Below are 27,683 nucleotides of genomic sequence, written 5' to 3'. Positions count from 1 at the left end.
TTAAATAGATGGTTAGCCATATAGCCCATTGTTGTTATATTGAATTTTACAGATTGTTAGTTAAAAAGCTAGCTAGCTAGCAAAGTTAAGTTAGAACGGCAAAGGTATCTTAAGCTAGCGCTACCTTAATGGTAACGCGCATATAATTTGCATACTTTTTTGACGTGTTAATTTGCCGCACGAAAGTTATTAGAAATTAACTACTAATGTATGACGGCCTGACGGGTAATACTCCCATTGCCCGTTTGACTGCATGAGGAACAGTTGTAGATCACTGTAAGTAACCACCTCTTCGGTTACAGATGTAACAGTACATTATCAGACGACAAATCGTTATCCCCAGACTAGTCTAAGATTATGGGGTCTTCATCTGCAAATCTCTTGAAAACTATTCTGCTAATGCAATGACACATTTCGTTTTAGCAGCAGATAGTCCACCTTACATGAATGTTATGTTTTGTCAGTGTGTGGGAGGCGTGTTGCTTTGGTGTTCTGCTCTCGCTTGGGCAAAGATGAGTCAGAGGCAGAGCAGATTTTGCGTTAATTTAAGGTGTTTGTACACACAGCTGCAAGCATCCATTCCCCGCAGCCTGAACAAGCTCACATGCTTTCTTAATTAGATAAAAAGTATGAACCCCCATAAGACAAAAGATAGCTTCACAAAGGTTTGACGATTCAGAAGTCGTTTGCCCTATATGGTGCACCTCTCCATATTTGCCCTACAGTCAGGAACATTGTGATCAACGAGTCTGCTATGTAACTGCCATGCAGCTTACAATGGGTACACTTTAATAAAAGTGTCCAGAACCTCAAAGGTATCTGTCCTTACAGCATGGAAATGCCAGAGCTTATCCAAAAAGACCCAGTATGGCTGTAGGTCCCCATTCCAATAAAGCAGGACTGTAGCCTATTTTATGTTTCTTATTAATCATGTAATCGCTGTCCTGAGTGTCCTCATATAACTAGCCATATTACATCCCTGTCGCAGAACAGCCACATCAGGCTTTACTTGAGCCCGCTAATGAGGAGTTTTTTGTCTGCCAGGTTTGTAATTGGTTGTGGAGAACCATATCCAACCATATGTCTAAACCGATTATTTGTCAGGAAAAGGTTTTTTTAGTCAGTAAATAAAATAATTTAAGTGTTACCCATGATTAACTATTTTTCATCAAGATTATGTATGAAGACATGGAGCAGCCAGAGCGGTTCTGTGTCAGAGTGAGTCAGCCTGTAGATAGACCTAGTCCTTTCAGAAACATGGAGCCACACATTTAGGCACGAGCTTCAATAGGGTCTACTGCTAACCAGGCAACCTTTGTTTTTAGACAGATGTGAAGGTACAGTGGCTTGTGTATGTTTGTACACAGGAAACAAGACTGAATATAGATCAGGTTTCAGAGGACCCCCATCGCCCGTTTCTGATGTTCTCAGAAGGAAGCTCTTTGTGAGATTGTGGTCTAACGCTTTGTTATGTCAACTGCTTTGACCCGTGTTCTTGTTATGCAGGTTCAGCTCATAGCCTTTGTAGTTTGGAACTTAAAGACAGAATACCCACAAACTTCTGTGATTGGTGTTTAAAGTCGCATGTGGGCTACATCATTAATCTTTCTCATGCATGGATATTGAGTGGAAAACCCCATGTTGAACATACTGCTGTGTGTTTTAAAGGATTATAGACGTTTACTGAGCATTAAGCATCATGTGTCAGTTTCTCCCTGTACATTCTACAATGCGTGGCTGTACCTTGAAGTATGAGTAGCTACTAGCCTGTTATGCGTCACAAGGATGAAAAGTTCTGTGTTTGATTCTTTCTTGACATGATTGCTGTGGAGCAGAGAGGGCAACTCTCATGACATACCTCCAATGTTTAGGCTACTTTGTTACAGTGCACCTTTCTGCCTTGAACCAATCTAAAGTTAAGCATGTGTGTGTGTGTGTGTGTGTGTGTGTGTGTGTGTGTGTGTGTACACAGCTGGATGCCATGGACAGCTCGGTCACTCTGTGGCAGTTCCTGCTGCAGCTTCTCCTGGATCGGAGTCAGGAGCAGCTCATCTGCTGGACCAACCAGGAGGGCGAGTTCAAGCTGCTGCAGGCCGAAGAGGTGGCCAAGCTGTGGGGTGCTCGCAAGAACAAGCCCAACATGAACTATGACAAACTGAGCCGGGCCCTGCGCTACTACTATGAGAAGGTACCATACACTCTACCCATGGACGGATTAAGAAACCACGCAAAACAGGCACACACATATATACAGTATATTTTACCAACAATGTGTTGCATTTAACGGTCTAATTAGATACTTTGGCTATCGTATTGGGAAAGTAAAGAGGTTAAAGTTTACTCCGTAACATCCACCTCCGTTGCACTGCCCTGCTATGATTTCTGACATTACATGTGACAGGACAACAGTGGAGTGATTATTTTCCGAACTGAAACTGATTAAGACCTACCTGAGCAGTATGGGTTGGTCCAGCAGATGAGCTGCTCCTGACTCCGGTCCAGGAGAAGGAGAGGCTGAATGGGCTGGCTATCATGTCCATTGAAAGAGCAAATCTTGCATCACCACTTTTATGTTTAAAAGGCGACGTTCGGCAAGTGTACTGTGCCTCTGGCTATGCTCAGTCAGTTTGTACTCGAAGTTCAGATTCTACACCTAAACTAGCTATATCGTATCGTCTCGTCACATGATCAAATATAGACTTCAAATTGGCGAACAAGATACATATAACCCAGCAATCATCATTGCATATCAGTATATGACAAAAATAACAAATTAAATAAGAAAGATAGTTTCTATAGTGTATGTACGATAAGCATATAATTGTGTTATAGATTGCTACTGACGATTTCCCGCTAAAAAATATGAAAACTAGGACAGAGACAGGTTTGCCATTTTGAGGGAATATACTGTATAGCATAAGGGATCTTAGATAATCCCAATAAAATCATCCTTGATTACTGTTGCATTAAACTAGTGACACTTTGACATCCAAATGGTAGACATTTTTTACAAAGCAGAGCCTGCTTTGTCTCAGAACATTCGGCCCCTGGTGCACATGCACATTTTTCGAACACAGCACAGATACCCTCAATTAAAGCCATTAGCAAATGAACAAAATACACCTTTTTTAACCACAAATAAGAGATACATAACAGGGACTTCACACAGAGGCGCTGGCTTAGGGGCCCCCTGAGTTCATGGGCCCCTGGGCCTGGGCCTGGTAGGCCCGTTCGTTAATCCATCCCTGACTCTACCAAACATGGCTAGGAGAAAAACACTTAACACAACGGCTTTGACAATGGTGTGTCAAGCTGCCATTGCTTAGTGTATTGGAAGGACAGGGGAAAACGATTTCATATCATTATTGTGATATTTTGACAAGTATTTAAATGGGCATTATGGAGTTTTTGTCAAAAACTATCAATAAACGACTAACATTTGGATGGGTTTTCCTCCTTTTCACATTACCATGAAGAATACAAAATGAGGAGGTTATTTACTATCTAACTGCAAAATACCTTACCTTATAGGTGCAATATGTTATTTATGTTGTCAAGACAAAAGTCTTTCTACACCATACATAATAGTGTCAGACTGAAGAAGCCACAGACAGATCATGTACCAGTTTACCCGAGCATCATTGCATAAAATGAATTGCATCACTATGCATCATTATTCTTGGATTCAGATTTTTTTTTATGAACTTGTTTAGATATTTCAAGGCAGTGTGTGGATTTGTGAGGTGATCCCCATCTCTGTTATATAATTCCATCCATCGCTGTCGCTTTGGCTTGCACCAAAGATACTTACGTGGAGTAGAGTCCCTTGGATTCAGATTTTTTTTTAAGAACTTGTTTAGATATTTCAAGGCAGTGTGTGGATTTGTGAGGTGATCCCCATCTCTGTTATATAATTCCATCCATCGCTGTCGCTTTGGCTTGCACCAAAGATACTTACGTGGAGTAGAGTCCCTAAAGTTTAACATTAATTAACCTTAATCAGCAGCCGTTTGTAGAATTCATAGCTTTGATTAGGTTTGATTACCTCATCCAGACCAAAGTCAATAACCTGTTGCTGTGTTAAAATAAATAAGGTATAACATCAGTATAACATAGTCATGATAATGAAATGGCAATGGGGGTGAGTGGAGGAAAGCTAGTGGACACTAGTGGATGGAGTTTATGTCCTAATGTCATGAATCAAGTATCAAAATCATGACTACACAATGAGATTTTTGAGGATATGTCCTGTTTTCTTGTCACATCAGTAGCATTTATTTATACCATCCATCTTCCTACATTAACAAACACCATTTTTAATTTAGCATTTGTATGTTCAGCTTTTTAGGCAGCTAGGTTTTATAACATCCTCCCATTCATATTGATAGTGTATGATCAAGTGACAGTGAGATAATTAATGAAAAAATTAAAACAAAAGCTGCGATTATAGCCCACCATGCCCAGATGTCTCATCAGCTCCCTTTTCGTCATTGGAGGAGGAAAACTGTCAATGGCAAGCACTTTGGCCCACACAGGCCGTACCTGCCCATGACGGCATGACCAAACTCACATTTGGCTAAATTCATAGTGAGCTTGGTTTTGACCAGTAGCTTAAAGAGTGCAGATGTAAGAGATGCCCCACGTGCAATTGAACTGCAAACTGTGTGACCCCCCCCCCCCCCCCCCCCCCCCCCCCACACACACACACACACACACATCACACAAACACGTTCGATACGCCAAAAATATGAAACTAAAACATAAGAGACAACAAAACAAACATCATTAAGCACTCTTACTGCTACAGTGGTCCACGTAGCTCCAGCGGAATCTAGCCCATAATAATAATTCCCCCCCTTGCATAAGAGACACCACCTGCATCCTGCCAACTGTAGCATGTACAACAAGTTCGTCCAACATCAAACAACTTTGCTGCCAGATGAAATGGAACTTCCTACTCTCCTCAGCAAACCAAAAAAAACAAAAACAAAATCTTAACTCGCAAAACAATCAAACACAATCTACACGAGTCCCCCCACCAAGGTCCAATAACTTCGCTGAAACAGGTCATTTACAGTGCACTTATTTACAAATCTACTGTTCTCTTGGCATTTAGTAGAAAAGATAAGTCATGTACCAGCCTCCGGGCTAGATCCTGGATGAGTCCCCATATGTTACGCACGCTTGGCTAAGAGCATGGCAAGATGAAGGGGAGGCCACACGCAGATGGCAAATAATAAGTACATTTATTAAAGAATGAGTAAAAAATGTCAAGAATGTCAATATAGTGGAAGGAGAAGCACCAGTCAGTGTCTAGGGGTGTCATCAAAACAGAAAAATCTAAGACCAAATGATGTCAGACAGGAAGGGAGAGCCAGCCATGGTGGGATGCCTCTTATCCCTCCTGCCACTCAGGAAGAATTTCACCACACCTGTGCACCAATGCGCCTGCTGCAGAGAGAGGGAGTGAGGGCACAGGCACCCAAGGTGGGCGGGCCACGGAAGGTTTAAATTGTATATGCCATTAATATAGCTATATGTATAAAAAAAACATATATGGTATAAATATATAATAATATCACCGAATTAAATTGCAAAACCTGATGTGTCGTAAAATGCTAAGATGCTAAAATGCCAAATATCAGCATACCCACCCCTACTACACCCTTCCCTTCTGTGCTCCTGAAGCAACGTATCTGTCTGGAACAGTGTATGGCTCAGTTTGAGCAACTTTGTTCTGCTTTTTGGAACAGGAGGACTATGAACACCGGAGTTTATGTGAGCGCACAGACTGCTAGACTGGAAGGAGCAATTTGCTAAATTTAACAAATCATTGTTTATCATGGACAAATATGTTGTTGTTTACAGGGCAAGTCTATAAACTGCCTCTTTAAGATCAATGCCTCATTTATACACCGTTACTCTTGCCTCAGACACTGTGTTGTCTCTGCCTGTGCTGGTGGATCGCCCCTGTGTGAGAGGCTAGTGTGGTGGAGGCAGGGTGGGGCAGTGTCACCGTGGTTGACTCTCCCCCCCTCACATTCCTCAGAGCTGCTGGAAGCCGCCGCATGGCTGTAATTGCAGGTTGTTTAGCTGTAGAGGCAGCCTATGGTACAGGGAGGGATGTCTGAGCGCCTGGGTGGAGGCCAGGAACGGAGGACGCTTTTTGTCTCCCTAGAGAGCTGTGGGCTCTGTCTTTTCTGCCCTTTTTTAACACAGAATTCATTGGGGATGAATGCCAGTGTCGGATGTCAGGATGCACTGTCTATTCCAATTTTAGCTGTCATGTACTGTAGGACTGACTGTAACAGGTCAGTTAGACCCACAAGGAGTTGGAATTGGCAAAAGAAGGACTAGTTGGGAATGCTAGCTAGCAGAAAAGTGCTGCTTTGAAAAAAACAGTCTCCTACTCCTTCTGGTAATACAATTATACATTTCAGGTAAAGACCACATCTGAATTGTTTCGTTTTCATGATTATTTATTTGAAATGATTTTTGTAAACATGAGCCACTTTTTAAATTAATCCACAAAGATTGGGGGCAACAGTTCATTTTTAGACCTTTGCCCCAACAGTGCTATTGTGACACAGTTGCCAAATGCAGCTTCAGCTAAGCCAGCTTTTTTTCACCCACATTAGAAATATGTAGCAGTGAGGCCTCCAGATGTGGACGTGGAAATCAGGCGGGCTTTCATGCCATCTGTTGACGACAAAGAAACATGGCCAAAAAATGTGTCATGCACAGCATTCCTCCATCCCCACCGTACCCAAATGCTCACTGCAATGTTGACATGTCCTGTCACTAATCTGCAAAACCCACTTGCGAGTCAGTGTGCGGTTCACAATCTCTGAAGGAAATGTAGATAAGAGTTTTCTTATAGAGCTCTATATAGAATAATTATAGATTTCCATCTTCAGATCTAGACAGTAATCACTCGACTGAGGCATCACTTGTCTGCCCTTGGTGGTTTTGGCATCCTTGCAGTTGTCAGTGTGATTGGATGAGATGGGCAATTTGAAAGCAACAGTAAAACCTGCACTTGCAGCCGTATTTAGCTGATGTGTAAAGAAAGTCTGGAGAGACATGACATCTGGTAATGATGTTAGCTGTGTTATCCCACGTAATGACTGCTGCTAAATCCAGCCCTTCCTCTCGCTTCCTTCCTCCCACATTTGTCTTCCCCCTGATAGAACATCATCAAGAAAGTGAATGGGCAGAAGTTTGTGTACCGCTTCGTCTCCTACCCAGACATCCTGAAGGGGGAGCCGATGAGCCGAGCTGAGGGGGCAGGAGAAGGGGGCTTGGGCGGGGCTTTGCCCGTGACGGACAGGAGCTCTAGCTGCCAGCTGAAGGAGACGGAGAATAACAGCGTAGGTCTGGAGAGGTGCGGCGGGCTTGGAATAGGTGGCCAAGGTAAAACTACCGGCCGGAATGACTACATCCACTCAGGCCTGTACACCACCTTCACATTGACCTCTCTGCAGTCTGGCACACAGCTCTTTAAGTCAATTAAGATGGAGAACCCTGGCGAGAAGCTGGCTGAGAAAAACGGTACCCCGGAGCTTCATCCACAACAACAACCACAGCAGCAGCAGTCGTCCTCTCCGTCTGTCATTCGGTTTGGGACTATCCCAGCCAGTCGGTCATCTGCTCCCCACAAACCCATACCGTCCCCGTTGGCAGCTCCCCCTCAGCCTTCGGTTAATTGCCTTCAAGCCTCGCCAACGGCAGCTGGTGACACAGAAATGACCAGCAACCAGTTAGCTCTGTCTCAAATACCTAGCTCATTTGAGGAGACCATGAGCACCAACTCCCAAGTGTTCCACCTGGTAGGGCTTCACTCCCGCTCGCCCTCGCCCAACACCCTACAGGACTCCACCCAGGAACTGGTGATCGACAGTGACATTGAGTCCATCTCCTCTCAGGTAAGCTGAGCCCCGTCTCTGTCATAAAGTCCAGTACGGTGTGGATGTCCTGTTTTACAGTACAGGTAGTGTGATGATCTGATGATCAGCTAGATTTAATACTGTTGGAACATCAGTAATATTCTGCTTCAGAAACGGTAGTTAAATTATCATTATATAATATAAGATAAGACATACAGAGATAAGCTGTTTGGCAAGTTTGACAGTTTACATTTTACAGAGAAGTCTACTGTGAAATACATGGGTGTCCTATGGACACAGAGTAACATTTCAAACGTTATTTTCAAATTCACTAAATGTCAATGTATTCCAACCAAAGGCACAGTTCTTATTATGGCATTGAAAACAAGTGTAGGGGAGGTCATAATGTCATCACTTTCATATTTGTGACTGCTGAGCCTGTCAAAATGAACGATCTATGGACAACCACACATCAGCCCATCATATGAGGTTTCTACAAACCTGTTCAAACTAGCAAATAGTAATCCCAAACTGTAACCCTTAACAAGCAGTTTCAGCAAATGTGTAGGTAGATACTAATAACTGACTCCTCATCTCCTGCACAGGGGCACTCCATCGTGCAGCTCTCCCCAGCCGGCAGCCAGAGCGGTAAGGCCCGCAAGCCCAAAGGCCTGGAGCTCATGCCCACGCTGGTGGTGACCAGCTCGGACCTGAGCCCCATGGGTCTGTCCAGCCCCTCGCTGCCTACAGCCTCGCTCACGCCAGCCTTTCTTCAGGTGAGACCAGACACGCTTGCATCCTTACACAGGCACAAAACTCCTCTAGTGTGGTCTCTGTACGTGGAGAGGGGACGTGATGCAAGGAAGCTAACTGTGTATCTGTCTCTTTGTCTTCAACACTGACATCAGATCTATAGAGAGTTAGGCAGCTGTTTTAAGTTTTTCAGTCAGATAGACTCTCAAAAACGTGACAGAAATGTTGCATCCAGGACAGCAGGTGGCAGTGCTGCTCCACAAAGAGACATTTGCCATGAGAAAGTAATTCATAGTACGCAACTGTGTACTACAAAGTTTACAGATTACACAATCAAGCTCATGTAGTTGCTTATGTATATATACGTACATCTCACAAAATACAAAAATTTAGTACAAGAATAGTGTTATAAAGTCACACTCATCCTCATATTCACTAAACAGGTCTCAAAACTGCAGAACGTAATTCCCAGGCACTGCTTCTCACCATATCTGTGGGCAGTCGCCACATCCACAAACTATTTTCTTAAATTGTCCTTCAGAGCAACATGTTTTCAACAAACTGTTCAGTCTATTGTCACCAGAAATGTAATCATCCAAGATAACACACTTTTTTCTTGGAATGGAAAATATCTTGTTATTGCTCAATGTCTCTGCAGTGGTGATATTACCCACTGGTGTGCGGTATGCCTAGTTCTTAATGCGCTTAAAAGCAACACAACACTAAACAATAAATGGTGTACAGCTGTTATGTATAAAATATCTATATTGTCTACAAGGAAAAGTGTGGTGCTACGGCTATAAATGGAAGGGCATATAGTTATACAGAAACCTTTCTTTGCCCTGGAGGTGTCCTATCCAGCCTTGATCCAGCTAGATGTTTGCTTAGGCCGAGTTCCGTGAGTCACTGCGATGCGATTTAGCAGCAAGTCTTATTATTGCATTATACCATTAGTGCCACACAATGGACTCATTTCACCGAAATTATACAATCACCAGTGACACAGGATATGACCTCATCTGATTTGAGCATGGGATTGGCAATCCTTCTAGTTTGACCTCCAGCGGTTTTTTTGTTTTTCTTGTCTTCAAGTCACAGACTTCATTCAAATGTACTCATTCAACAGACTAAAATGCTTTCATGCAAAGTAAATGACAATATTGTAAGATGATCACAGTAATGTTATAAATTATCTCTAACTAGTCAGTGGAGTCAACCAGGACTCTTGCATTTTACTCTGACACATCGGCTATGGGATTTTCTTTCCTTGGACAATTACACAGCAGTATTGCCAAACACAATTTTAAGGTAGACCTGTTTTGTCAATGTCAATGTCAATGTCAATTTGAGTCTGTTGATCAGGGTTGGCAGGTCCCAGGTCAGCGGTGTTGAGTGACATTGAGTCTGTTGATCAGGGTTGGCAGGTCCCAGGTCAGCGGTGTTGAGTGACATTGAGGTTTTTCTTTTGTCAGACTCCCACACTGCTGCTGACCCCGAGTCCTCTGCTGTCCAACGTCCACTTCTGGAGCACGCTCAGTCCAGTCGCCCCTCTCAGCCCTGCCCGTAGGCATGGCGCTCACACGCTGTTTCAGGTCTGTTACACACACACACACACACACACACACACACACACACACACACACACACACACACACACACACACACACACACACACACACACACACACACACACACACACAGTACTGACAAGGTACACACAGGAGTTTGTTGCAGTCAACAACAATCATCGTTCACACACACACACACACACACACACACACACACACAGAGTCATTCATGTACCACAACATACATGGCACAGCACAATCAAAGTATGGAATCACCCGCTCACCAACAGCATTGTGTTTGTGTTGCAGTTCCCCTCCGTGATCGGCTCGCAGTTTACCATACCAGTACACAGCCTTGATGGAATCACCACACCTGGACCACTCTCCCCAGACCCCCCAAAGACATAAGCTCTGCTCTGACACTGCCCTGACCCCACCAATCCCCCCCCCCCCCCCCCCACGCCACTTTCCACCACCCTGGCCTCTTTACTCTTCTGCTTTTTTCAATGCCCAAAACTGTTGCAGTCTATCAACCAAAATCAGGGGCCTGCGTCTGCTAACAGCATTTGTTGTTTATTTGTTTTTAAGATGGAACTCCAAAACAGAATTTTTTTTCTATTGTTGGAATGTGCTTGCTGAAGATGGGGCGGAGAGGACGGCTGTCCTGTTTTGTTTTCCGTTCTCTTAGAAACGCTTGTCTCCATCACAAGCGAGCGCCAGGCTCTGCCCTCAGGAAAAGCTCAGACGCACGAGCAGAAAGGGAGCCTGGCCAGTGGTGAAGCTGCTGCATCACGTGACCACAGAAAAAAAAAAACACCAATCAGGCCTCTCTGTCATCCGACCAATGGCAATGCCTCATGTGGGTGACATAAGGATTGTCCTTTTAAACTTTTATTGGTGTTATGTTGAACTTTAAGTGTCCTTCATGGAACTTCTCCTTGTAATTAATAGTTTTTTTAAGGATATTTTATATCCTGTTTTTTATGTGTGTCCTAGGTATGTGCTCTGACTCAACCTGACCACTTTTGATGCCCTTTTAACCTTAAAAATGTTTTTAAAAGAGTTTGCCCAGTGGTGACCTCATAATCTAAACCCTGACCTTATTGTGACCTTCTTGTACTTGCACCTTTCCCCAAAATAACCTGAGCCACTCAATGTTGCGACAGTAATTTGAGTCTCGCCACTAATTTGCCTGTAGAAGATTGCGTTTCACATTGTTATACAGGAGCTCATGGAAAAGGCATCTTGGATAGACAATCTCCCGTGTGAAAAAGTCCAAGCAAATGGAACTGCCTTCAATGATCTCTGGGTTTCAGAACCCCACTAAGCCTCTATTACGGTTCTCATTTTGGAGGTTTAATATGGCTTAAACAAGAAGTGGAAGTCTGGAATCATTCGCATTCTGAAGCAGCTGGGCATTGACAGCACAGAATTGTATGAACGTAACATGTTACCCATCGTTTGGTATTCCTGTAAAAGTATTTCTAAGTGTAGGGGCAGGTCTCTGAGAAGGCTGACCATAGGCAGAAATGCACCTTTGCTGATTTCTGACATTTCTAGAAGCCAGTTTGGGTGCACACTTTCTCCGCACATTGTCTTCTCTGAAGGGGACTAGTTGGACAAAAAAAGCAATAATTATCCCCTTGATACCTCCATGACATTTTCAATTTATTCCAGTGCTAGTCTAGATTTAACCCCTAAAGTAAGAACAAATGTTGGCAGATGTTAAGATAGATGAGATGCATGCTTAAAGTCAGTGCAGCAACTGCAGTGCACTGCCTTTGGCCTAGAGTGAGCTTGCCTTCTTATCTGGCCCCTCCCATAGAGAAAATCAGCAGGTTATTCAAACCCTTCAACAACAACGTTGTTTCAGGTAAAAGCCGCTGAGGAGTAATGTAGAAAGAGTCTTGTTTCGTAAAACTGCAGCTTAGTAAACACTAGACGTGTGCTCTGCATCCTGGTCATTGTTGCCAACACATCTCATTGGTCCTCAGTGGACATCAGCAGCTTTCGTGTTTCGCAGTTTTGATGTAGATCGTAATCAGTTGTAGACTAAAGGATTTTATCCATAGGCCTGCTTTTCTTTCCTCTTGGCACTGCAGATTGTATTTACACTTTGTCTCGCAATCATGATCACCTCTGTAAACTTGCCACAAAAAGTGCAATCCCCTACCTCTATCTATAAGTTTTACCCTTGAGTCAGACTGAAGGAGAAAGCCATGCTTCGAAGACAAACTACACCAGCACTTAATACCCACTTGTAACTGGAAGTCGTGTTTTCGTGTTGCACTTATCTAATCTTTTTGGGAAACTTTTGATCTTGTATGTATCTGCGTAATTACGTATTTTCCGTGTCCAAATCTATCCCTAAGTGACTTAACCCCCTGACCCCTCTTCTGGCATAAGGACAGATGACTTCTCATAAACAGGCCACTAGTGTTTCATTTGTGAGTGAGCGGGAGCCAGTTGAGAGCCATCTAGATTAGCAATCTAGCTCCACAGTATCAGGATGTATCACAGTCATCTCTAGGATATCAAGATGGGTTTATGTGCAGTTTTCTTAAGTTTTTTTTCCTCACACCAGAATAATTAGATCTTACTCACACTCTCAGAACCTCAGAAAGAAATATCTCAGGTAATATGGTGCATTGTCATGTCCTCTGACCAGATCTATTATGTCAGGTTCAATGACCAGTTTTAGGATCGTTTCACCTCTCTTGAATACAAGTCAGGCTCTCAAGTGATTTTGTTTTTGTTTTGCTCAGTTGACCTCTGGACATATAAGTCAGCAATCCACAGTCTACTATACAGGTAATTCTGCTCTAAAGCATTTGAGACACAATGTTGGAATGGAAAGGCCATGTGCACATGGTGCCTTATTTTGTTGGATGGATGTATTTGCCAAATGAGATGGGACTGTTGGCCGCATACCCTCAGCTTGCAGGGTCTTCATCAGCAGGAATAGATTGCTAGGGACATGATTTAATTGCTTCTCTGGAACAACTCATTTTCTCTCACTCCTCTGTAGGCAGGATATCATTTTGAGTTGTCCAGCCAATGAATGATTAAAACATTTTCTTACACAGGGTTTCTTCGCTGGTCTATACCTTGCCTGGTACCAGGATAGCAGATCGTAGGTGGTGGCGTAGATTCATTTTTTTATTTGGAAAAAGCATGAGCAAAAATGGACATGGGTATCTACAATTACACATGCTTTGTTAGGTTTTCTAATGTTAAAACCTGCCACATTGCCCCCCTGTGACCTATAGCATTGTTTCCTCTCTATGGAGTCTAGGACTTCACACGTTTCATTCCGTTCTGTACTTGTCAAATAAACAACGGGTGACACTGTCGCGGGTGACACGCGAAAGGCTCTCATCAGCTTCCCGTGCCTACTGTGCCCACTGCCACTGATGTAAAGAATGCGGTGTGCCAATCGCTCACAACATAGCAAACATAGAGTATAAAAACTGTTTTTATTCCTTCTCATTCTGTGTATTTTTTGCAAGTTCTCCATTCCTCTGTCTCCTTGTGGGTGTTGTGCTATTGTTTTCCCAAGATAGATTGAAATGATAATTTCCATAGTTTGGTTTGTTTTTGAGGATAGTTTTGTTGTTTGTTTTTTTGTTTTGTTAAATCTGACCAGTCAGTGGACTTATTTTTCGTACCACTGAAGGTTTGAACGTAGCAGCCTAACTGAACCAATCTTATCTGTTGTACAGTATTTTAACCTTGTTGATGCTAATGTACTTGACAGTATTGGCACTTAAAAGGATTATGTGTTCTACTAAAAGGTGACCTAATACTCCTTATTTTAACCCCAGGGGATATTTTCAGTTAAATAGAACTTAAGTCTAGTCCTGAACCGCAGTGGTTTTAAATTGTAAGTCTTCATTCGAGGCCCAGTTCCATCCAGATAGAAATTAACTCTTCTCTGAGAATAGGAAGTTTTATCAGTTTATCATTATCTTTTGAAAAGATATTTTAGTACATCCCACTTTGATAAAACAGCAAGTCTATGCACAAAGTACTTTATACTGCACATCTTGAGAGGATTCCTAAAAAGTTAAAGAAACCCCTACAGACTTTTACAAATCAAGCTCACTGTCTATTTTCTCTCTTAACCTAGATTTCTATGCTAGTGACATAGTATGAGTGGGATATGCTATATTTTATGTACTACAGTTTTGATAAAATACAAATAGCTAACAGCCATCCAATTTTGCATTGTAATCCTTGAGAAAGGATAAAGTTGTGAACAGCAGCAAGCAGATGTGGTCCATAGGAATTAATAAATAATAATACATTGATGCCTTTTCCTCTTGTGTATATAAAAAAAGTCTATATGGTACAGATATATCCCATCGCTTTTGAAGTCATCACCCCTTGCAAATGTATTTTGTCAAAGAAAGAACTATTTTCCTGTTGTTGAACTCAAATGTTTAAATGCAAAATGTTTACAAGCTTAATGTTAATTGGAGTGTTCTTTGTACTGTACATAAAGCTGGAGTGGTAAATCTGTATGTTGGAATCAAACAGGAAATACATTAAATATGATCTTTGTCAACTGTGGCTGTCTGGCCTTTTGCAATAGTGTGAAGCAGGAGTCCTTGTGGGGGAAGTGCAATGGGTGAACATTTGACCTCTTGGATAACAAAAAGCCTAACATAAGATGCCTCATTTCTGATGACATACATTCATGTAAGTCTTATAGTTGAGCACCCTGCTCAGGAATCACGTACTGGGGATGATGGCCTTATTCCTGCAGCCACGACTGGAACAGTTGCTTAAAAGAGGTAATAAAACAGGCACCCAAGATGGCTTCCTCCGTATCCACAACAGATAGCTATGTGCAGACTCGTCAGACTAGAAGATTAAGGTAATTCTCTACTGTACTGTTACTTCTGTGCTGTAGTATTAGATGAGGTATGTCTGTATTGCACCAAGGTGCATTTGCAGTGTAAAATAGGAATGCCATCACGTTGTGAGATGGAATATTTCAGCAATGGATTTAATTTTGTTCCTATGACTATGGACAAGTTAGAAGCCTCATTCACATTGGTTAAAGTACTATGTAATTCTAAATTACATATGTGATCACAAGGTTTTCCCCAGTTTCTTACTCTGGTTACTAGTACTTGATTTAAAAAATCTGATTACATAATCTAGATTACATGTTCCCACAACACTGGCATTATTATAGTATATTTAGAGAGTTTGAATGAAAAACATCCTCCACGGTTTGCTGATTTCCATTCGATTTGCCCATGCACAGTAATTCAACTATTGACTATGGTTATCTCTAACTTTCCCTCACATTCTCTTGGTTCAGCTCTGGGCCAGCGCTGAATACACTTTTTTTTTCTACCCTGCTACAAATAATGAACTGACATAATGTTTTCTTATATCAGGGGTAGTGGAAATGTCTCGTGTCAATTATGTCAATGCTGGGTCATTGAAGGCAAAGAATATCTCTGACCCTCAAACAATCCACATCCAGTAAAAAGAAACAGTACAGGAACCAATTTGCTGAGTTGTATTTTTGTTATTTTTACAAAAATAAATGTCTTCATTTGTGTTGCATATGTAAAACAATTTTAAGTGTCAGTTCACTCTTTTCCTAGCTGGTGGAGGGGAAAAAAAGATTTGGTAATTATTTACATCCTTTATCGTTGAGGTGTGCAATTTTGATTTCGTAGCGAGTTGAAGGACGGCGCTGAAGGACGAGCCCCGCCGCCAGCAGCTTGCCGTTTCTCTCTTGTTCCCTTCTTTTCACCATCCCTCCCTTGTCTCTCCTTGTGCCATACCACTGTGCCACACCTCCACCTCAGTGTTTCACGCCAACGTCGCCCTTCTCTGCCATTGTGTTCTTCTCAGCGTCACCTGTGAAACACACACACACACACACACAATGAAGCAGGGACTGAGGTCTTAAACAGGACTAAGATCTAATCTGGCTCTTAAAATCTAAACACGCACCTAAAGTTACATAAACAGTGAACTCCTGCCACATAGTCAAGTTCCAGCTTCTGAAGACCGGCAGAGGCAAATCACAGGCCTTCTGTCCGTTCAACCATTTCACTTCAACATGAATGCGGGCAGACATGAAAATGCTAACAAAAACAGCTACAGTAATTTTTCTATTTCTATTTATTATTTTAATTTATTTCCAATAAATTGTTCCAAGCTAATGAAATCCTGAGCTCTCCCAGACTGTTTACACATTTATTTTTGTGTTGTCATTCATCCTCTTTTGCAGCTCTTCTTCGGTCCTATCATAAACACCGATAGCTCATGTCTCAATACGTCACTACACTCGTATAAAACATCAATTTTGCTTTGAAGGCCTGTGGAGGCTTCCCCTGGACATCATCTTATTTAGACTCCTAAAGAAGTGGTTATCCTAGAGAGTGGTGGGGTACCTGACGACTGGGACCTGTAAACCCGCCAGCAGAACTGGAGAGCGAGGAAGGAGCAGAGGCCCAGTAAGCCAGAGATGACTCCACACACCATGAAGCTGTAGCTGCCCTGACTGTGCATGACCTGGAGAGGAAGCAGCACGGAAATGAGTGGTGCAAGACATTTCTCAAAGTGCCTTTGTGAGGGGAAGCGATGGAGAATATGACCACAGGCACTGACTAATGATATAGGCTCTCTACACATCAGAAGGGCTCAATGATTACTTACAGATCCCACAAGCAGCTGGAGAAGCATCTCACCCATGCTGGCACTGGTCACAAGTACTGTGGTGGCACAACCTTTACAGCAGGATATTGTGACAAATGAGAGACCTTACATTAGTCAAGGAAGGCCCTCTAAAATAACCAGAAGAGTAATACAAATATTAACAGGACAGTACTGCTGCTGACAGATGCTGTTTTACAGTTGCACCACCACCACAGATTTATCAGAGAAACAAGGACATTTGTGACAACTATTGTCATTCCCCGTGGAGTGATCTGGCATGGCAGGGAAACATGGAGCTCCTGTTCTACAGGTACTTGTTCAACAGGTACAAGTATAACTACCATTTATATCAGAACAGAAGCCCTAAGCTAAATGTGTTGAATGCTTTTAGAGGCTATACCTTTGTAGTTCAGCATGTCCTCAGTGTAGGCCAGCATGCAAGGATAGATACCGCTGATACAGAGTCCCAGAGCGATAGTCCCCACAAACAGGAAGGCAGCACTGGAGTACAGCATGAGTAGCATCAACAAGGTGAATACCACTCCCACCTGTGAAGAAATTGAGAGGGTAGCAAAATTAACATACAGAGAAAACATGGGTAGAGAAAGAAGAAAGGAAGACCAAGTTGTCGTGGAGAACCTTGAGTTTGGATAATGGGACAAAGGGAATGGAAGGAAAAAGGGAATCCCATTCATCTTTTCATCATGTCTCCCTTGTACGTTGCTTTTGACAAAAGCGTCTGCTAAATGTAAATGGATTCTTGTAGGCATCTCGAGGAGGGATGGGCCCCTCTGGTATGTGAATAGACCTGTGCAGTACCATAACTATGATGCAACTGACTGCGTCAGAAGTGATTCTCTTCTATAGAAGATCCTTTTAAAGCGATGTGTCAGTGCTGTGAAATGCTGCTGGGCCTAAGGAGCCATGCCCCTGCAGCCGTGCCCACGCTACCGTGTGCCAGCTGTCAGCCACGAGACCTTGGCACAACAATGCATGTTAAGACTCAGACACACCCACATCAAACACACTGATCCACCATTTACCACAGCAGGATCTGGACAAGGGATGTTTGTTTTTAACAAGAAAACACTAAAAATAAATGTATAGGGACACCTTTAAGGGGGAACTGATCTGCTACTGGAAGGAAACTGTGTATTTAGTGTACTATCAGACTGATTGACTGAAAAAGATAAGAAGTGCTATGTTCCAGTCGAAGAAAAAAAATATAAAAATAATGAGAAGTGATCAAAGTGGCTTTAAATCCTACCGCACAAGCGTTCTTCAAATGTTCTTTCCCCCCCCCCCACAGTGTTAACTGCTGTTTGAAGGTGTCGATGGGACTGTGTGCAGTGTACAGTATGTGCAGTCTGTTTGTGTATGTACATCAAGGACCTACCTGGCTGGCAGTGAGCTGGCGGCTGGGTTTTAAGTAGTAGGTCATTGGTATGGATGCCAGTCGGCCCACTGTGATGGCTGCCCAGAAGACACTGGTCAGATAACCGGCCGTTTTATGGGGCAGAGACAGAGGCTCATCCACGGCGTACGAGTACACAAACCCTTCATAGGCACCCTGATGGAAACACAGTCACTGTCTTCAGTCACTTAGTCTCTGTAGCATATGTACAGTCAAACCCATCAGAATCTTCCATCCATCATCCATCTAGTCACATCCATCTAGTCATTCCTTCTTTAATTATTTTTATTAATAATAACAATAATAACTTTAAAAAACAATACACTGTATAATAATAATATCAGATAACAGATTGTTAGCAATAGTCACTTCATTACGTTTAAGGTCTTTTTTTATCTATGTGTGTGCATTTTAGGGGCAGCTTAAGGATTTTCCGTTGTGAAAATATAACAAAAATTATTGAAGCCTCAATAAGTAATACTCCATTACTCACCACAATGCCATCTGAGAAAAATAACACTAGTCCTCCCAGGACATGGATGCCAACAAATCCCAGTGGCTGTCCACTAAGGTCTCCATAACGACAACAGCTAAACAGACTCCGGTAATCTACATTAAAATTTGTATAATTACATTACTGAACTTGTTTTCAGACATTCTGTCTAAAATACATGTGGCAACCATTTTTCAGACTTATACACTCACACAAACACACAGACACACACAAACAAACAAGCCCCCAAACAGCAATAAATCTACATTGAAGTAGGACTTGTATGAATGTAAAACTGGATTACTAGACATGTGATACTGGAGACACACAAACCTAAACCAAACACCCAAAAGCGGACAGTAGTTCACAAGGTCAAATTTTATAATAAAGGCTAATTATTAAGCCTTATGTCTTAGGCGTAAGGCTAATTATAAGCTTAATATTTAAGCTTAATTATTAAGGATAATTATTATGTGATAATTTGTGCCTTATTTCCCCCAGCTCTATCCAATAGTGACCCGGTTGTTCTATCCTTATGTTTCAGGACTGTGAAATGACAGCAATCAATGCGATTTGAGCAATTACCCATGTTGCTTTGGGATGCAGAGGCTGTTGAGGTGGTCGACCCCCGGACCCTCATGGCAAGCTCGTCTTTCTCCAGCAGACGGGTCCTGGCGCTGGAATCACAGCCTATCATCCTCTCTTTGTACATGAGAACTAACACAGCCATCGGAACAGGTAGCTAGAGGAGAGAGGCATAGTTATGGATGTGAGTGCTCAGCTTTAGGACAGTGGATATACAGAGAAACACGAGAGGATTGTCAAGTTCAAGTCACTTATGCTTGCCTACAGAGTGATAGCTGGTTCTGCTCCCATCTACTTAAAAGCTATTGTAAGGGCAAATGTTACCCCCAGGATGCTGCGCTCGTCTCATGAGCGGCGTTTAGCACTGCCGCTTGTGCAAGTACAGCAATTTAGACTATTGTCATTCGTAGTTCCACATTGGTGGAACGAGCTGCCTAGCACTGCCAGAGCAGGGGCGTCCATATCTACCTTTAAGAAGCTCTTGAAGACCCAACTCTTCCTTGAGCACCTCCCTTCCTTAATTGTACTTCTACTAGTACTTAACTTGCACTTACATTCCTGCACTTTTTTTTTCTATTTCTTATGTAAAATATTATTTATTGTTACACTAGATCTCTATTGCTCTTAACTTGACTGTTCTCTCCCTTGTACGTCGCTTTGGACAAAAGAGTCTGCTAAATGCCAAAATGTAAATGTAATGTAAATGTCTGTGGGTTCAAGGTAATGCAAGGCCAGGTCTTGGATAAAGATAGGTGTGTATTCCTTGGACTCCAAAGCAAATAATGTTTAAGGGTTTTCTCCCTTGTACGTCGCTTTGGACAAAAAACCTGCTAAAGGCCAAAATGTAAATGTAATGTAAATGTCTGTGGGTTCAAGGTAATGCAAGGCCAGGTCTTGGATAAAGATAGGTGTGTATTCCTTGGAATCCAAAGCAAATAATGTTTAAGGGTTTTCAAGTTTGAAGGTCCTAGCTGTTCATGAGGGTTTGCAGTAGTCTTGCAAACATCTAGACCTTATATGTTACCAACACAGGAAAGTGTCAACAAATGGGTTTTCTGTTTCCAAACAGGGGGAAAAATGGTTAAGCAAAAATGATAGCCCATTAGGTGATTTGACACCATAGTGCTTTAATGGGCCACATCAGAGATACTTCTTATTGCAACCATCAAACTGTGCTGCTTTGGTTTCTAATCAGGTTTACAACCTAAAATAGTCACTGACTGTGACTTGAACCACTGGTGAGTCTAATAATTGAAGTTCTAGGCTGTTTTGACTAAAATAAATACTCCAGAGAATGGTATCGCAAGAAATATTAATCATAAATAATATATAAGTCATAAAAGAAAAGTAATTATAAAAGAATCATTCAAATACTGAACTAGGAAATAGGACTAACTAGCCATGCAATGCTGTCATAGGTTGAGTTGTAAGGTCTGAGCCTTGTAACTCAGCATGGAAAGAGATATGCACATTGTTTCACTATGCAAATAGAAACAGCATCATAATCCTTATCATTGGTCATACACAGCTGTTTGTAAGTCTTCCAGCCAGCACACAACTGCTGACCTGGGGCCGTATTCACAAAGAATCTTAGGGCTAAAAGTAGCTCATAAGTGGCGAATTTAGGAGAAACTCCTAAAAATAATGGGCGTGTCAGTCTTAAATGTAGGACCTAAGTCTAGGACAGCTTAAAACTCCTCATGAGGACTCCTAAGTCACTAAGACCTATTCACAAAAAATCGTAAGATGGCTGCAGCCGACTTGGAGTTGATAAAAGACATTGCTTAAACCGTGAAGGTATTAATATTGTCGTAGAATTAGCGCGGGATGTAATGACGCCTTTAAACAACGATGTGTCCTGAAGTGAAATGTTTGGAAACATAAAGCTAGCCTATTTGGCTTCGCGGAAAACGCAAATGACGACACTGGGAATCATCATTCAGCCGTTTAATTAATCAAACTATCAACGCACTGTAGACCCTACATCATCCAACAGTTGGATGTACCGATGACTTGTGCATTTCAACGGAGAGCGGTCTGCAGTAGGTTTTTGAGAACTTACCAGCTGGATGCCGCTGGGGTGACAGTGGCTATTGGTCCTGTGACCAGTAGGCTTTCGCTTAGGCTATACGTTTAACGTTCGTTTCGCTTTGATCAATTAAGATTGGAGGGCTTAAAGGGCCGCATGTGCTGATATTTGAAGTGGTCAAGGGCTGGAAATATAATAGCCTTACAGTTTGCTGGGTGCTTTAATTATCAGGCCTACTGCCTTGATTACATGCAATTGCCATATTTTATATTGATCGCTTTATATTTCTCTTAACGTGCAAAGTGTCATTCCCGTTGGATGCACAAACTTGTCATCATGCGTGTGCATTCTGCTAACTGCACTGTCCATAACTATTTAATATGACTTCATTTGAAGCCTAGGTTTTTCTCTTATTTTCAGTCGATATAGTGGGATTGTTAGAGAGACGTCACAAATGAGTTTTTAATGAGAGAGCCTGTCAACAACCAATCACCGTCCTCACCCCTTCTAAACTCGTGCATGAGAAGCGACGTCATCCATAGCAACGGAGTTTTTATCTTAAGCTTAGGAGTTGGTATTATCCTTAGTATGAGTAGGTCTCAGAGCCGTTGTGAATCACTTTTAAGAAATTACTCCTACGTAAAAGGTTTTAGCGCGAGTTAGGAGCACTCCTAGTGGTAAGATAAAAGGCTTTGTGAATACGGCCCCTGTTCTGTTATTCAAATAATTACATTGCCAAGATAGGTGTATTCAGGTTAAATAGTCAGACATGGACATTAACAGGTTCCATTATTGAATTGAAGAAAAAGACAAATTGAAAAATGTATCTCACATTGATCAGTGCCATTATCCAGAAAGCATAGGAGATGTTGGTAACCACCTCCCCCTCAGTGTGGAATGGGTAGTGGGACACGTTATGGGTATGGAGACCGCCTAGCGTGTTCCTGATGTGGCGCATTGTGGTGGATCTGTTGGTCGTGACATTGGCCAGCACACAGGGCGTCTCTGACAAGAATGGGTCAGCAATCAGGGGGCTCACCAATGCCCCTAGCCCAACAAAGAAGTGAAGTGCCTGCAGGAACAATTAGGGAAAAACTTACTATTGCAGCCTCTTTAGCAAGCTGGCTTTACATTATGATACAACTATTACACATGAAAACGAATCCTTTGACAACACAAATTCATTGCTGTGTCTCTCCAAGGGTCTGTAATCAGCTATTACATTGGGAACAACATCTAGTTAGAAGAAACACTCAGAGAATTTGAGGAGAAAGGCATCTGTTATTTTGCATATGTGACAAATTAAAGAGGAGTGGATTCCCATGTTGGCCAAGTCCGGCAGTTGTAAGCAAGACAATGCTACCGTCACTAACAGTATCTTCAAGGAATTTAAAGTCATTGACTTTTCATTTCAATTTGGTCAGTAAGCTCTAAAAAGTGTGATATACTCCAATTCAGGGTTTCTAACACTCCTAACTGGATAATCACCCTCACAAAAGAACAGAGGGGATCAGAGGAAGGCCTGCTGACCTGAAGAAATATGGTAGAGTCTTTCTGGTACAGTTTCACCAGCTGAAGGTTGGCTATTGTGTCGATTATTCCCATGGCCAGTCCAGCCACTGCCAGGGCTACGGCCAGTGCCATCACCCTGTGACAGAGCGGAATCATGGCGAAGACGACCGAGATGAGCAGGGTGGAGACGGCCAATGCTGACAACGAGCATTTTAGTCTGGAGACAAGGAATAAAGTCAGGTCCACTTTTCAAAAGACAAAATAGGTGCACTAGTAAACAAGGTGCTTGTGGTGTCAGTAAAACAGAACTGTAAAAGGCTTATCAGCACCAGGGAAAACAACAGGAACAATCAGGAAATACAGAGACATCATCATAGTATGTGACTGACTGTGACATCTATATTTGAAATGGTACATTTGTGTCAAATACGATTAGCAACTAGTCATAGCCTAGATATGAAGTAGCCAGCCCGTTTCCAGAATTATTCGTACTCATTTCTTTCGAGGAGAAAATTCTTCATAAAATAAAAGCCTAGCACCTAATACACTCCCTCACTACTTTTGTGAATGTTATTCTGCCCTTGTTGAGACCTCTGGAATTAACCACCTCATTCTTTATCAGAGGGGTTGTTGAATTGAGTCTCAAGTGAGCAGGTAGAGCAAACAGTGAGTGACAAATGTTTGGAAAGAAAATCCAAATATCAGCATGCTTACAGATAACAACAGGTCAGGGAAGGACAGAGTGAAATTGAGATAGGCAGAGTTTACTTTTAAAGTCACGGCCAGAAAGTATCTAACTAACTGTTGACAGAAAAGAAAAATCACATTAGCATTTTGTTTTTTAAAAGATAAAGAAAGTTAAGATTAAGTGAACGCACACTTAAATACAGAAAGAATGTGAGGAATTGGTGTTCCTCAGGAAGGTGTTTTACTTGTCCTTGCACAATATCTTCAGATATCCGAGTCTGGTATTCCAATCCAAATTAAACTTATGGGCTCCAAAAACACAAGGTGATACTAAGTCTGCTAAATATGAATGCCCCTCTGAGAGGCACAAAAACAGATAATCTGTCTAACGTGGGTGTGTTCATCAATGGGGGCCTTAATGAGCACATGACCACCTGATATTAAACAAAACACATTTGGATTTCAACTGTAAACATCCAGATCATTTCGGAAGCTGCAAAATGAAAACACATTAAAAAAAATAATTAAAAATGTGCACACTAAAACAATGACATTTTCTCCAGGGGAGCAAAATACGTGGAGAGAAGAAGTCGTGGCGTTTTTTTAATTTTTATATCCAGACCTCCTTTCCGTTTGATGCCACAGTATACCTCAGAGACGATTCAGATGAATTGAGGGAATAGTGCAGTCTGGAGGTAATGTTTGATGTCAGAGCGCATGGATGTAAATTCTTAATTGGCCACACACACAATACCTGCAGGCAAACTGACAGCCAACTCACCAATACACCAATTATCATTATAGCGCATGCGCTTCCAGCCTAATTTCCAGTAATTTCAGTGACATGTTTCAGTAAACTAACGAGAAAGTATAATTGATGCAGGAGTTGTCGCATTTAATAGCTGTACTCACGATTTACTGAAGAGGCCACCGATGGAGCTGCCAAGAAAAAGAAATAACTGCTGGGAAAAGAAAACCCAGGTAATCTCCTGCAGGCTTGATTGCGTTTGACATCGCAGGTCGAGAATGGTCGGACCTAGGAATGCCACGCACAACCCAAAACTGAAGAAGACACTCCAGTAAGTTAGAGTATGTTGCCAGTTGCTTTTGAATAGACCCCATTCCCTTGAGTCCATGAACTCCATTGTTGTAAAACTTTGTTTTGAAGTTCAAAATTGTGTCCCAAGTCATTCGATTTTCATCGTGGTTATTTTGGCGGTGGTGTCTCAGACTTTAGAGTCTGGGTAGTATTTGCGCTGTTACACCGATCCAGTTTGGCTTCTCGAGATAAGCGCCTGAAGTTTCCATAGGCTACTGTAGAGATGTGCGACTATTGGCAGTTTAGGTGATGGGGTGATAGGCCCTCCCTTTCTTTTCTCCCGGTGTTACAGCGTTTCCTGATGTCTGTTTTTCTCTGGGCGGAGAACCACCCGAATATTCATCCTCAACAGCCATGTCCACTCACACAAATTCAAGTGCTACAAACTGAAACGATTTCGTTCAGAGAGTCCTGAAACTACGAAATCAGTGATAAGCTTCTCTGAAAAGTTAGTAGACTACTGAGAGCTAATCAAATCAACTGGGTCAAGACCAAGTAGGCTACAACATTGGCTATGTCAGAGCCAAACCTTGTGGGAAATTAGCAGTTAGTACTTAGTAAGTGTGCAAAATATACTCTACATTTATTTGGTTAAATACTTATTTGAAGTAAACCTTCATGCATTTTTTAAAGGATTTTTAGTTTGACCAGTTGTTTCTGGATACGTTGTAAGTGATTTTAAGTTAGGCCTATATGTTTCTGTAGACTAAGGGAGTAGGCTAGGTCTCAACACCACCTACTGTTACCTACTAATTGTTTCTTAATATTCTTCTGAAAAGTAGCCTACAATACTGTGAAATAATATATAAACAGAATGAAGCGTACTTAATTGACTACGTTTAAAACAGCTTGCTCCATGCTATTTATTGGTCTGGTGTTGTTTTAATGTCCTTGCAGTTGTGACAGTGTGCTAATCACATTTCAGAGATTCCCATCAAAGGGCCAGTGTCGCCATGAACAGTTCCACCTGCATGTGTCTTTGGGCGTGAACATTGTAAGCACAGATGATTAAAATTCCTGTAAAGCTCCACCCTATGCCCCGTAGCACCAAACCCAGCTCCATGTCCACTGGGCCACGGTTTCTCCTGGAGAGGCTGGGTGTGTGTAGGGGTGTTTTGCTATTGCAATTTATTTAGGTTTTACAGTAATGTTAAATGCGGCAGAGACTCTGTCCTTAAATATTGAAATTTAAAAAATACTGGTATGTACGTTTGAGATCTCTCTTGAAATCTCTGAAAACTCTCTTATAGAGCAGGGGTGTCAAACTCAAATATACAGAGGGCCGAAATAAAAGAAATTGGTGTAAGTCGAGGGCCGGACAGTGGGGCAAGCGTTCCCTAAATTGACGTATGCTACCAACGCGGGGACAGTGCATTGTTGGACTTGCAGTATTTGTGGTGAGTTCGACATACCAGCGGCCATGGCAGACCAGCTCTGATAGATAAATAGATGGATACTTTATTAATCCTGAGGGAAAATTAGGCAAACCAAATACAATTTCACCGTTGCTCATTCAAATCAATGGTACTTTTTGCAACATTCTGAGGAGCTGGCGGGCCAGATTAAATGGCTTGTCGGGCCTGGTCAGGCCCCCGGACCTTGAGTTTGACACATGTGTTATAGAGTAACAAAGCTACACTGGTCAAAAGTACCGAAGCTACACTCATGTTCCGCATACGACACACAGTGTAACGTAATGGGAAAGAGGGGGTGGATGGGATGACATAGCCTCTATGCCATATAGAGCCATATGCCCAGTGTGATACAATCATACATACAGTTACCTTCAATTACTTATCTGGATCATCATCGTAATTACAGATTTCACACACACACAAAAACTACAACAACAATATCTACTACGTACCACTACCACTACTTCTACTAACAATAATAATAATAATATAGCAGACCGCATGAAATGAGTTACACAAAAGTTGTCTTACCCCTGCTTTACAAAAAAGAGATGTAAAAACAGGAGATGCAATAGAGACTTGTTTTTATTTAATTATTTGTTATTCAATCACTTTGGGCTTTTCAGCAGTCACAATACATTCATCTTCAGTATTGTCATGTAGACAAAACACACAAAATATTAAACATCACATTTCTATACAAAAAAATCTAAGCATAGGCCAATTATATATATTACACATCATCTAGTGTCATTTAATACAGTCTTCTCTTTTGTCTAGCATAATTTCACTGAGAATAAAGATAACATCTGTTAAAATACATATACATTTTTTTTCTGAGAAAGTATTTAAAATATCTTAATTTACCACAACAAAACACATACAGTAGTATCTCTGTGCCAGTGATGCTAAAATATAGTTGAATTATAGAATATATATATATAAATACATTTTACAGAAAATCTCTCTCACTCGCTTACAGTTATGCTTTTGCCCCCTAGCGGAGGTTTGCAGTAATTACATGTATAACTCACTTAAATTCTTGAATAAACTGTGAGATGATTTCTGTTTGGGTCTTAAAATTACTTAACATTATGGCCTACAAAGGAACTCTGGGACTGCAGCTAGAAGGAGGATGGGACTGAGGAATGCATGTCCCATAGTCCCTGGACATGCATGTCCCATAGTCCCTGTAATGTGCAAGTTAAGTCAGGAAGCTACTGAAATAATCACCTTGGGCATGTGCAAGTACCCTTGTCAGTTCAGAAAGGATTGCTCACCACCATGTTGTGACTAGGAACAATAAAACCTAAACTAACCTTTGGAGTGCAGTGTGTGAGATATAACAAATCTCCACCCTTAAATGATATCAGGGGTCTTGAAATACTGCTTCGTTGGCATAGGCAAATAATACTTTCACAAACAGAAGTTGACAAAATATACCCCACGTTATGAGCTCATATGAAAATATGGAAATAGAAACATGCTTCTTTAAGTGCTCACACCCAGATACTGGTGACTTACATCACCGAGAGTGTACAGAAAAGTCATTCAT

The 27,683-nt window shown here is 41.8% G+C and overlaps 2 protein-coding genes across 2 annotated transcripts; one reads left to right on the top strand and one right to left on the bottom strand.

Annotated features, from left to right (window-relative positions):
* Positions 1-1,176: 1,176 nt before the first annotated feature.
* elk4 (ETS transcription factor ELK4) lies at positions 1,177-10,615 on the top strand (the record flags this gene model as incomplete). Its single annotated transcript, XM_080845938.1, has 6 exons — positions 1,177-1,218; positions 1,973-2,188; positions 7,191-7,925; positions 8,492-8,662; positions 10,112-10,231; positions 10,517-10,615. The coding sequence occupies 6 exons, from the start codon at positions 1,177-1,179 to the stop codon at positions 10,613-10,615; spliced, it is 1,383 nt and encodes a 460-aa protein (XP_080702064.1).
* Positions 10,616-16,034: 5,419 nt separating this feature from the next.
* mfsd4aa (major facilitator superfamily domain containing 4Aa) lies at positions 16,035-24,759 on the bottom strand (the record flags this gene model as incomplete). The annotated part of the gene is made up of 10 exons (XM_080846074.1): positions 16,035-16,090; positions 16,630-16,750; positions 16,895-16,965; positions 17,295-17,442; positions 18,291-18,464; positions 18,802-18,917; positions 19,387-19,543; positions 22,248-22,487; positions 22,946-23,144; positions 24,527-24,759. The coding sequence occupies 10 exons, from the start codon at positions 24,757-24,759 to the stop codon at positions 16,035-16,037; spliced, it is 1,515 nt and encodes a 504-aa protein (XP_080702200.1).
* Between the last annotated feature and the right edge of the window lie 2,924 nt (positions 24,760-27,683).

This window comes from Sprattus sprattus (assembly GCF_963457725.1).
Source record: "Sprattus sprattus genome assembly, chromosome: 10".
Taxonomy (NCBI): Eukaryota; Metazoa; Chordata; class Actinopteri; order Clupeiformes; family Clupeidae; genus Sprattus; species Sprattus sprattus.
Note: the sequence above shows the minus strand (reverse complement) of the source record. Positions and strands in the feature narration are given on the sequence as shown.